This window comes from Artemia sp. Qi Xiang Cuo, chromosome 1 (genome assembly GCF_049724085.1).
Source record: "Artemia sp. Qi Xiang Cuo chromosome 1, ASM4972408v1, whole genome shotgun sequence".
Classification (NCBI taxonomy): domain Eukaryota; kingdom Metazoa; phylum Arthropoda; class Branchiopoda; order Anostraca; family Artemiidae; genus Artemia; species Artemia sp. Qi Xiang Cuo.
Window position 1 is genome coordinate 91,042,479 of NC_142794.1, and position 13,230 is coordinate 91,055,708.

General features: G+C 34.5%; 1 protein-coding gene across 1 annotated transcript in view; it reads right to left on the reverse strand.

Moving 5' to 3' along the window:
• The window catches only part of LOC148956910 (integrator complex subunit 6-like), a 75,607-nt gene that overhangs the window by 35,131 nt on the left and 27,246 nt on the right, over nucleotides 1-13,230 (reverse strand). Inside the window, exons 6-8 of the mRNA XM_089096845.1 lie at nucleotides 9,368-9,630; nucleotides 2,728-3,108; nucleotides 159-411 (exon numbers count right to left, since the gene is read on the reverse strand). Of these exons, the coding sequence (XP_088952971.1) occupies nucleotides 159-411; nucleotides 2,728-3,108; nucleotides 9,368-9,630 (897 nt within the window). The remainder of the gene's footprint in view (nucleotides 1-158; nucleotides 412-2,727; nucleotides 3,109-9,367; nucleotides 9,631-13,230) is intronic.

Consider the following 13,230-nt stretch of genomic DNA (forward strand, 5'->3'; position numbering starts at 1 on the left):
TCATACCGTTTTATGACATACTTCATAAAAAGGAGAAACAATACAAATACTTTTTTCTGGAGTCTTGAAAAAAAAAATTGTAAACCCAAACCTGTGTGTCATAGACGAAAAAAGAAAGAAAGGCATATGAAATAAAAAAAAAGTGAAAAGAAGAATACCATTAATAAGTTCATTGGAAAAAAGCTTCTTAGTCAACGCAGACTTTTGAGCAACTCGAATCGAATCAGGGACTGGCAGCTTCTTCGAATTTATTTCAGAGCACAGCTTTTCAAATTCTACTTTGGCTAGATTCTTCAGCCGTTTCAAGTAGTTTAGTACACTGTAGCTCAAACTCGTGTCCAAACTCTCTGGTATGAGGTTTTGCGTTAAGTTTTGAGGAGCACCCATTCTCTGTAGAGCTTTTCTGAGTGGCTAAAATACAAATAAACTAACAGCTAAATCGTTCAACACACCTTAATATGTTTATTCTCAGTTTATTTGCACCCATTCTCTATGTTTATTTGCACTCATTGTTTATATGTTTATTTGCACCCATTCTCTGTAGAGATTTTCTGAGTGGCTAAATACCAATGAACTAAGAGCTAAATCTTTCGATCCAACTTAATATGTTTTATTCTGTTTATTTGCAATGTTTTTTTTTGCACCCATTCTTTGTAGAGCTTTTCGGAATGGTGAAAAAACAAATAAACTAACAGCTAAATCGTTTGACTCATTTTAATTTGTATTATTTAAGTTATAATTAATATTTTAACATATTGAATGGAATTCAGCTGTCAGAACAAATTTAGTTGCAGAAAGAGCTACAGTTGAACCCAAAATAACTAACCAAAATAGGCCTGAAGAACGAGGCTTTAAATTTAAAACAAAAGAAGAGAGCAGCGTAAAATAGGACCACAATATGCATGTTTCCAGTTTGACGTGTAATCAAAACATCGTATTTCCCTTAGGTAAATTAGATTGAAGGCTATTTGACTCGATAAATAATACAAAATCTTTTATATTGTAATGCATATCCCTGTGTACATTTATGAATGCTTAGATTTGGTATCCTGAGATATTCTGGCCTAAATAAGCGATCTAGACAGGTCAGAAGTTTGAGAAAATTCGTTGAGAGTCTTAATTTTAGAAGTTATGCAAGTTATGCGAGGTGACGTTATGCGAGTGACGTTATTTTTATATACATCAGTATTGCAATGACGTTATCAAACTTGTCACACTTATCTGGAAAAATTGAAGATGTTCATGTATAGAAAAGTTTACATTACATTGCTTAAAGAGCAAAAAACTGTAATTGCAAAAATATTTGTATATATTTTGACAAAGGATTACAACAATTCAAAAATCTTAAAAAAGGAAACCAAAAGTTTGAAGCTTAGTTGACGCGGAGTGCCACGTCATACTATTTTCATTTCATAGTCCTTGAAAAAATTCGAAGTTAAAAAAAAACACGTCTGCAAATGTTGTTATTCTAAAACAAAAATAAAATCCCGTTCCCCTAAGCAATAATTTTAATGTTTTAGTTCAAACATGAAAAATACCTGAAAATTTTAAAATTAGTTTGATTTTTTGTTAGATAAAACTGACTAGCAACGTGGAAAGTAACCACTGAACACATCCAGTTGCATAATGTCAATATAAAGGCCCAAAAAGCGAAAGTTTGCACTCTAGTAAAGGTCAACTTGGATATACTGTTCAACGACATCAATTTCCACTTTGAGCCGCATTTACTATGACTATACATAAATCGCAAGGCCAAACTTTTGATTTTGTTGGTGTCAACGTTAGTTCTCCTGTTTTTAATCATGGTATATTATACGTGGCATTTTTTCGTGTTAAAAAGCAACGTAGCTTTAAAGTTTTGCTAACCCCGAAAATAAACGACGAACATATAATGAAGTATGGAAGGAAGCCCTAACAACTGCCAACAAAACGTCTTATTTTTAGAGTTATGTTTCTGTTTTTTAAAAATTAATTATAAGATTAATAATTATAATATATATTAACATCATTGACATTTCAGGTCACAAGAATGATCTAAATAAGTCAGGACTTTAAGGGAAAATTCATATTTTTCCCAGGGTGGACGCAACGGGGCGGTGGACCAAAAGAATAGCTAATTTTAAGTCCTAGGCATGAAAAATATGAAGGCAATTTTAAAAACAATTAAATCAATCGTCAACTTGAAAACCTATTTCCAATTAATAAAAAAAAAACTCCAAATGCCTAATAAAAATACTGATAAATAAAAAAGAATAAAAAAAAACAAAAAAGAAAGATATATAACCATATAGAGCAGAGGAAAGACATTAAAGAGGATATGACTATTAAGAAGTTTAGAAAAGAACTTTTAAAAATGTTGATTCTATCCTTTAGATCAGTAAGTATTGTAGAATATTCATCGTCAAGTCTCAACTTTCACTCCGAATTCGATATGGAATAACCGCTGAAGAACTTTGACTTCTTAACATGTGACCTCAACAAAGACAATTTTTACACAACAAGGCAGAAACAAGTTGACACTCATAGCTGCTTTTAGACTGCTGCCAAGTTGTGAATGCGATATTTTAAATTTTGATGCCTATACGAGTATTTGATATTTAAAAATACGTTCAGTCAGTTTCAAATAGCTTTTTATACGGCTTTTCTTTCAGAATTGTTTCGTTCAAAATTTTGAGAATAAAGCAGATCTAAAAAATGAAGTCATAAAACATGAATAAAATTAATTACCGCTGCATAATACGGAGGCATAGTTCTCAAATAAGCTGCAAACGCTTGTCGCCATTCAACGGGAGGTTTACCCCTGTGAACCTTAAACAAATCATCCAAAAGCGGTAACAACACTGGATAGTTGTAAGGCATAACAAACATGTTCACAGTCTGTAGATTTGTGCTGGCTTTAAGGTATCCAAATGGGTAACCCAATTCCAAACCTTTTGAACTATGCGGCACAAATACTTGCCAGCAGAATGTAGGTTGGCGTCTAGCAAGGATAAACTGGGTCAAAGGACTAGGCTCCACCTCGTATTTGTCAAATGGCAAATTCTCAATTACAAGTGGATCTGAGTTCACACAACTGAATTTTACCAATGGATGCGCAGTTCTCGGGGACTAAAAGAAAGAAGACACAAATTATAAAAATATTATTAAAAAGTAATAAAAATATTTAAAATCATACGAATTTATTACAATAATATTAAAATAATTTGTTGGGGTTCCACCCCTGTTTCTTTCCTTTCAGATAAATGACCTGTTTTCTGTTTCTTAATTACATTTGCTTATAGTATAATTTCAAAAGACAGGTTAAATTCCCGTTACTAAGCGATAGTGGTTTTGCAATAGGGAAGCTTTGAGTCAAGTTTATTTTTATACTTCCTGGTTTGGGAGTCATTGAAAAATAAATCTAAGAAGTTGAATTGGGTTTTGAATGGAGATGTAGCTGATTGGCTGGGCCAAGCGGAGGTCCACCCATATGAACAGTTGTGTAAAGATTATTATTATTTTTTAGTCTATGTTTTGACCCAGTTTGGGGAAAGAGTCTGCGTTTTGACCCCGTTTGGGGAAGGATATTTCTGTTGTTACGTGTGACCCTTTTGGAAGAATACAAGTAAGGTATTCTCTACAAACTGTGTACTATTTTCCGTAACCCAGGCAGGGTAGGAATAGAACTACGAGGTACCATCATTATTATATTGACAGGGAGGTTTGTTACCTCCAAGAAGAGAGTTAAGAGATTTTCTAGCCGTAACCCAAGGCGGGTACATTTGGCTTTAGAAAGTGGCCATTGGACCACTCGACCGCGTTATCGTACCCTGGGACAGGGTATACTGTAAATCGGGTAGTACCAAACCCGATATTTGCAGAACCGGTGTGGTAGACCCGGGCATAGAATTATAATTTGGGGCCGGGACTATACCCTTCAATAAGTGGTGACACCTGTATATTACCACACCAGTGGAGTTGTGGCCTACCAGTACAACACTGGTGACAAAACACCACGAACCGTGGTGCCAGCGGTAGCTAGCACTACGAACATAATTTAATTACAAAATTATAAAATAATTTAATAATAAAATGATAATATAAATTTATTAAAATAATATTGAAAATTTATTGTTAAAAATTAAAGGTTAGGAAATCTTATGACTCACTTTCTTATTATCTCTGACACTAAACCTAAGAAATATAGTCCCTGCATAAAAATTTGAATGTGCGTCTTATAATATACAATGAGAACTCAAGGGACGTGCCCAAGGATTTTGGAATTATATATATATATTATCATGAACAGCATGTAACCTTTTAAAATACCATACTATTCACCAATTTACAGCAATCAAACCGAATACTGATATTTACCAAGGAAATTAGAGTGGCAAAGAACTTGACCAAAGAAGCTTTATGGCAATTAGAGCGTCATATACTTTTCTTTTAAAGATTACAAAATCTAGTAAAACCATGAAATATTTAATTTGTCAAAAAAATTATTGCTACAGGTCTACATTACAGATCGAGAAAATAAAACAAATGAATAAAATAAAAATACAAGAAAATAGGTTGGGCTAGTAACATATTAAGTATTTTGGCCGGGAGTCACAGCAGTACCACAAGTAGAACGAATCGTTTTCGATGTATTAGGCATAGCATACAAAATAAATAAAAAGGTAAAAGTTTTTTCCCGACGTAACACCTTAAATTAGGTATTCTTTTCTAAGACCACACTGTCGTTCTATGGCGAACAAATAAACTTTCAAATGGGGATAAATCCATTTATTTAGACAGTAAAAAAATACAGGTACAAAAGTCCAGATATTTTGATCACATGTACAGCGATCGTCATCAGTAGAATTGCTAAAATAATATAATTTGAAACTAGCATATTTATACACAACAAATAGATAACTTTTCGGGTCATTCACAAAATAATGAGCTTCCGGATTATTCACTGGATTATTTTCAGAAAGAGTTCAATGACAGAGTTCATTCAAAGTCTTTATGCAAATTTCCTTACATCACGAAAATACGTCATATATATAGGAAAATGAGATTAACCAAGTGAACAACCATAAACTCAACATTTCGTTTGCAATTAGAAGGCACGGAAGGCAATTAGAAGGCACAAAATAGATTGGGATGGTGGAGGAACGTGGGTAGCTGTGATGGTCTCAGGCAGCTTGGTGCTGCAGTTAGTTCTAATTTTTCTTAGACCACACTGCCGTTCTATGACGAACAAATAAATTTTCAAATGGGGATAAATCCATTTATTTAGACAGTGAAAAAAAAAGTAGAAAAGTCCCGATATTTCCTTCACATATACGGCGACCGTCATCCGTAGAATTGCTAAAATAATACAACTGAAACTAGCATATTTATACACAACAAAATAAATAACTTTTCAGGTCATTGACAAAATAATGAACTTCCGGATTATCCACTAGATTATTTTCAGAAAAAGTTCAATGACAAAGTTCATTCAAAGTCTTGATGTAAATTTCCTTACATCACGAAAATACGTCATATATATGGGGAAATGAAATGAAAAAGTGAACAACTATAAACTCAACATTTCGCTTGTAATCAGAAGACACGGAGGACAATTAGAAAGCACGGAATAGAATGGGATGGAGAAGGAGCGTGCGTAGCTGTGGTGGTCTCAGGCAGCTTGGTGCTGCAGTTAGTTGTTAGCAGTAGTAATAGTAGTTTCAGGGTATGTTGAGGGGGATGTTTAACTTAATAGGGTTTTAAAAAGGGCGTATCCACAATATTGTTCTTGAATTTAACCCGCAGGAGTCGGAGATTCTTCTGTTCAACTGGCACCAAGAAGAGGTCTCGTCTGTGAGGCTGGGAGAACTATCTGAAGCCCCTGTCCCGAAAATTAATTACCTTGGTTTACCAACTGGAAAGGATCTCAAAACTACTCGCTACCTTCTTATTGATCATGTCCGTAAACGCCTGGCTTTTGCTTACAGTAGAGTAGTACCATCTAAAATCCGCTTCAACCATTTAATTCTGGCTCGACTTTATAACACAGTATTCCTTCCCCATTTCCTGTATCTAGGCCCATTTTGGAGAATTTTTCCCGAGCCAGAGAAAGGAAAGCTCGGATCCGCGTTTTTTAAGTATGCGAAGGTCGTGTTGCGGCTCCCACCGTGGACAGGAAATTCGTACCTTTTTAAAGATTTTAAAATTGTGGACCAGACGGCAGCTATAATTGAACAAATTAAACGGTACAACGAGAAAGTTTCTTCCCACCCTCGGTACCGTTTGCTACGGCAGTGAATCACTGTCCATTTAATTTTGTTCGCCCTAGTACCTCGTCCTTTCTTTTTTCCTTCGTTTATACTCCGTCTGTGTTTTCCTTTTGTTGTAGACAGGTTATAAATAAACAAAGACTTAATAAAAAATGGGGAAAGCCTTTCATGCCTCAAATCTAGGGGACTTTATAATCTTATCGTCGGTTGCTTGTTTAATGAAATCAGCTGTATTTGCGTTAGCATTGTAATTGTTGCAATTTAAATTGAATGATGATATAGTCTCTTTTCGTAAGAGTACAATTTATGTTATGCTGGTTTTTCTCAATCTTGTTGTCAATTTTTCTCTGATAATATATTGCATATATTACTAATAATTTAACTGTTTATTATCCATTCTTTTAAGCATTTTGTTTTATGTAATGAAGTAAAAAAAAATCCGCGATTGAACAATTTCCTTGTTTCTGATATTTATGCATATCGGAGTAAATGAACCATTTATTTAGAATGATCTGAATTCAAGATCAGTGAACGAAGGTGTCGTTTAATTGTTCTACCGTCTCTTGTCATATTTAGACTAGTTGATATGATTATCTACTGTATATTTTTAATTCACTGTTGATTTTTTGGTTTAGCTTTTTACCAATTTCGGCTTGATGCAACAATGCTCATATTGCTTATGTTTGTTCAGTACTAACATATTTTACTTTTAAAAAGAAAATATGTTACGTACTTGCAGTGCTAATCTTACCTTGTGCAACCACAAGGTAATCAATAGTTTGTTTTTTAATATATATGGTATATCTGACGAATTAACTAAGAATAACTTTTTTTTTAATATGATCATTCAATGAATACACAAATAAACGCAGATGACTGTAACTTTTACAGCGTCAGCTATGTACTTGGGATAGTCTGTACAAACTAAGGATAAAATGACCCCCTTATACTTAACAATTACGTCGGTAGACTTAATACACATCTTCTTTTCATTTCACAAATCACAAGGAGGTTTTAAACTATATTCCAGAAATTTCAACGATCAATTTCAACAACTCTTCATTATTTAATGCTTAACTCTTGCCTTGAGAAATGAAGAATAAACTTTTGAAAATGTGAGCATTCAAGCGACATACAATCAGTGGTGGTTCTAGCTTCTATTATGCCAGTGACAAAATCTTGATTAGTCCCTCCCCCATCCCCTATCTTCCATTAATTGCCGGGGCAAATTTTAGCAAAATTGTGATGACAAATTTTTACAAAATTTTCATTTATCAACAATATTTTAATACAAAATATAACAAAAAAAAAAAAAAACACTAAACTAATTAAATTCGGTCTACTCAATTTTGTTTACACAATTGAATCAAACTTACTGCCAACTGAGCCCTCTATTTTATCTTAATAAAACTAAGATTAAGAAAAAATTATTATAACCGTTATATTATTCATTGGAAATTTTACACCCCTAAAATTTCTACGCCCAGAGCAAGTGCCCCCTCTGCCTATACAACTATACAACTAACCTATACAACTTCAGCTAGTAAGTTGGGGTAGTCAATACAAAATCGACCATGCACAAAAATTATGACTTTATTAAAAAATAATAATAATAATCAGACTATTTTTAATGAGAATTGAGAAAAAGCTTACAAAATAGAAAGGCAATACCTATTTAACGTAAGCTGACGAGTAAGGAGGGTTAACCCATGTGATTTCAGTTTCAAGCGGATTTCGAATGATATTATTTGTTAAACATGAAGGCATGCATAAATTCAGTGGAACTATTAACGAATGTTAATTATTATATAAGTAACTCTAATTACTATAGTATTACATAGTTTTTTTTCTTGTTGGCGTGACCTTTTATAATGGCCTTGGGCCCGTGAATTAATGCAAACTGTAAATTTAGTCTATGCAATTTGTGTAAAATCACAAACCAAATTGTTGAAAATTCTTTGGTTTAATGTAGCTCTTTACTTTTTTTCATTTTTTTTTTTTTATGGAAAAAGTTTTTTTTACTATAGATGGTGGATGTAGTGAAAATGTGAAAAGCAGAATAAGCAAGGCTCGGGGTGTTTTTTTTTTTTTTTTTTTTTTTTTTTTTTTTTTTTTTTACAACTGAAAAGAAGTTTGGAAGTTTAGACAGATGAGTCTGCGAACCATGATTGGGATATTGGAAGGTACAGAGATGGCAGTAGTCAAGCATGATTCTGGAACACGGGCGCTTCGAAAGATGGAGGAGGATTTGATCAATTTCTTTCATGAGGATTTGTCTACGAATAGTTCTGGATAAACCGTTTGACTGACTGTATATTAAACAACAAGCTAAAAATTTGGTTCCATCCAACTTTTTACGGCTACAACAAGAGAAAGGTTAAAATGGCTGAGACACATTTTGCGGACTAAGGATAACAAATTGCCAAAGAACGTCATTTGGGGCCATCATTCTTGTGCCAAACGAAAAGCAGGTCGTCCAAGAATAGAGTCAGAAGAGTCCGTAAGGAAAATTTAAAGGCAATTCAAACATCTAGGGAGGGGCTACAGTTGAACGTTTTGAATGGATTTGAAATGTGCGTAGTTGTGTCGGCATCAGGTAGCTTGGTGCTGCAATGAGTGTTACTAGTAGTATTAGTCATAAGACTCTCATAATACTGTTACTTCAGAAATGTCCTGCGTATTCAAGCTAACGCTGTAATACACCTTACCCCAAAATATAAAACGTATTAATTTTAAAATTGCAGCCTTACAAGCAAGGTCTTTTCCTGAAGCAATAGCCTCTGTTGTATTTCCAATATAATTGACAAGGAGAAAGAACTTATTCTATGTTTATCATCAATACACGTAGGTGCGTCGGCCTCAGGTGGCTTGGTGTTTCACTGAGTTGTTAGTAGTAGTAGTAGTATGAAGTAAAATCGCAATGAATGACTCATCAAAGTATAGATAGCCAACAGGGCAGGGTTAGCCCAAACAAAGCAAGCATTGATAACATTGGTTTTGACAGCCCTTTACCGGGAAAAGGCGAAGCCAGACATGAATCTTTCACGATTTTTGAAAACGGTCAAATCTACACATTTTGTTGAGTACCCTAAAAATTTCAAGAGTAGACAAGAGCTTACCAAGTTAGGTGCATTGAGATCCGGCCAAAAAGCCTCAGGTATTGGCCAAAATCCTATAGCGAATCCTTTTTGTGCAGAACGGGGAACATAAATTAGTTTTCTACTCGAGTGCCAGGTGGGAACCACTTGTGGGCCAGGTGGCCAGTTTAGGCTAGGTGTTGTAGGACGAGATCCATGGCTATTCAGACCTGGCAGGACGGGCAATGGGATGGAGGCAGGGTCTTTTTCTAAGTCGTAAGGAGCATCACCATTTTCCATTGTCCCTAAAGCAAAAACATGCAGAAATAAATGAACACATGTTGATAAAAAAAATCACTAACACCATCTAACTTTTGGTGTCTCTGTTTAAACCTAAATTGCTACATACCTGTCTTTTCAGGTACTTGAAAATGCACGTGAGAGTGAAGAAAGCAGAATTCTATGCCTAATAGACCTACCAGCTTAAGGATAGCACGTCAACTTAACATCCAAAGATATTTATCCAGCTAAACTAGGCCTAGTTAGAGCAGACTGGATTTTGATTGGAAATAATTCTTGGAAATAAATTACGACTACTAATAGCAACTCACTGCAGCATCAATCCACCTGAGGCCAAAATCTACGCACACTCCTCCTCCATCCCAATCTATTCAAAGTCTCCCTCTTGACACCCTCCCAAGAAGTTTCGATTATCCTTAAATCTTTCCTTGCAACATCCTCCCAATTCATTCGTGGACGATCCACTTTTTGTTTGGCCCCAGACGGCTGGCCGACAAGGACAATCTGGGTGTAAAAATTATAAACCTAGACATTCTGGTAAATCAATGCTTTGACAAAGACCATAATCGGCTCTGAATGTCACTTCATAAGCTTTAGCGATTTCAGAACCCTCGACTGGCTCCATTTCCAACATTCTATCTTTTTCTTATGGTTTCTCTTCTTTCTCAACATTTTAGTCAGACTAAGCCGTTGGCATCACCTGTCAGGGCAGAAGCTAATCAGAAACAACACCTCCTTCCTCCCCTGTTATTTTAGTCTATATAGCGATGTAGGATGTATTTAAAATGTTTCCAGGAGGAAGTTTATCTGATGAAAGTAATAAGCAAACTTGAAATTTTAAACAAACAATCGTTTAAGCTTCTGACCATATTCAACACACAACTTTAAAACTCCAACAGGTCAATCAAACATAGAATTATTGAACGCTCATTTTTCAAGTCTAATTTACTGCATAGTCCATAGCAGGCGATTTTTTTTGCGTATATAATTTCTGGGAGTTCTTTCAGATTCATTCACATCCAATCAATAAGAATAAGGCGTAAATTAATTACTCGAGTTCATGTTTCAATATGAAATGTAACAAAAATCAGCAGTGATTATACCAGAAATCAGGCAAAGATTAATTACTTAAGATCATATTTTATTATTGGATATTTCCTGCAGTATTTCGCAAATACACAAAAAAAATCAAAACGTATGTTTTTTCTGAAAAAAAAAAACAAAAAAAAAAAAAACTGAGGATTTAGTTTCAAGGTAGGTGGAATGAGAGTGGATTGGCAACAATCTTCCTCACTTTACCTAAAAGCTTCATTTACTTTTTGCCTTCCAAATGGTCGTTTGGGCCCAGGGACTTTACAGTCAAAGCGCAAACTTCGTCACAATTTTCCAAAAATCAGGTCTAAAAATTAATCACTTTCAGTCTGGCTAAAAACCCTATGTAATAGAGAAGAAAGTATGGGTATTTTCAAATTATTGGGAGGGGAGGGTGAGAGTCGACAAGAAATATTACTGTAATTTAAGCACAAGTGAAACTTCAACGAAAAGAGCAGGAGCTAGAATGAGTAGCAGCCTCCAACGAATTTCGGAGACGTATCTGTTTATTGTAAGCTTATCAAAGCTTTCTATTTTCTTGTGACTAGATCTAGTTCTAAGAACATTTAGAACAACCCTTAAACGATAAGACTAGCTAGCCTAATGCAACGCATTCATGAGAAACCTTTAAAAAAATTTCCAGGACTTTTCAATAGTTTTCATAGAAATACAAAGTGCTGCAAGTGCTGCAAATGGTGACCTGAAATACGAAGTGCTGCAAGTCTTCCGCACATGTTTAGTAATGGTGCAATTCGGTTCTCTTTTTAGTGTTTCACCTTTTTTCTTGTAAAAACAAATAAAAAGTTTTTTTTCATCTGTGCATTGAAATTTTCGTAGCCCTTTTAGTTTGTATTAGTCCTAAACCGATTCTGGGGAAAAAATTGATGTTACCTCCTTTGGATCACATAGCACTGCAAAATTTTACTTTAACCTATGCTTGTTTTTAATTCTTTCTTTCCCCAAAATAGATAATACAAAAGTAAATTAGTCCTATTAAAAATTCTAGATTTAGTGGGGAGCATCTATATTAATCTGTAAACAAAAAATTCCACAAGCTTCGCCAAAATTCCATTAGCTCAGCCAAAATTTCTGCCACATGATAAGCTGTCAGAACTATCGCAGTCGAAGTGAATTCATGGGCTTTCAACCAGAAAGCCTGCTCAATGCAGGCGTCAACTAGAAGAGGCACTGAAATTGACCTGGGATACCACTAGCTTGTGTCATAACAATAATTGATTATTAAATTTTCAACAGGCGCACAATAAATGGATAAAATATTCGACGTCAGCAGCAGAAAAAAAGCTTGATAAAGATAATAGAAACTAACAAAATTTTCGATTTAATTTTATGTGGATCCCAAAATTTTATTCCGGGATAGGGGGCAGGTACAAGTAAAAAGAGACTATGCGTACCCAGATAATCGATATAGCTCATTTCTTGGGAATGGCTCGACGGATGAAGGGAGGAGGGGTGAACCTTAACGCAAGAATTATGAAGACACTTGTGCAGTGAGTTGTTAGTAGTAATAGTAGTAATAATTTATTTCATAGCTTGCCTTATACTCCTGTTGGCTGCATTATCTCTAACCTATATTTTCTGACCGGAAAATTATTTAATCCGATTGAACGAGTTGACAAATGCTTGAGATTTAATTACCAGCGCTTAGTTGGGAACTACCAATGGTTGTAAGATCTTGAGATTCTAACTAATTGCAAATGATCTTTAACTATACTACTGATCTATAATATTTCATCAATAAAGTTTATAATAATATCTATTATGTAAGTAAGCTTACATAATAGATATTATGGAAGCCACGGCAATACAAAACAAAAAAGAAAATTTATTTTTAAATAATTAACATTACATAAGCATTACATAACATAAACAAAGAGAAACAAAAAATTACAAAAATCTACTTCTGTACTATATTGCCAACCTGAGAAATCGTTCTAAATTTGTAACCTTTGCAAAGTAAAAGTTTTTGAACTTGTAGTCGGTGAAAAACAAGTTAAAGGTAAGAAAGGTGTTAGTGATGAGTTCTGTAAATATTTTTCAAATGTTGGAATTGATGTTAAAAATGATGTTGCTGACCATGGGTATAAAAATGAGCTGTTTATTGATGACCGTGGGGAAGGTCGTTCCATGAAATTCGTAAAGTGCACTCAGTCTGATCTCGAGGACGCACTGAAAACAATAAAATCGAATTCAGCAGGAATTGACGGTCTTAGCCTTAAGGCATTTAAGGCTGTCACCGTTTCCTTTTCGCCTTGTCTTCTGTACTTGGTGAATCTATCTATGTAAAAAGGTCAGTTCCCAGTGGATTTAAAACAAGCAAAAATTATACCTTTACATAAAGGTGGTGACAAAAGAGAAATGTCAAACTGTAGACCTATATCGATTCTGCCACTGTTCTCAAAAATATTTGAAAAGGTTGTTCATAAGTAACTATATTCCTACCTTAATTCTCTTGGGTTTTTATGTGACACGCAATTTGGATTCCGAAAATCTCA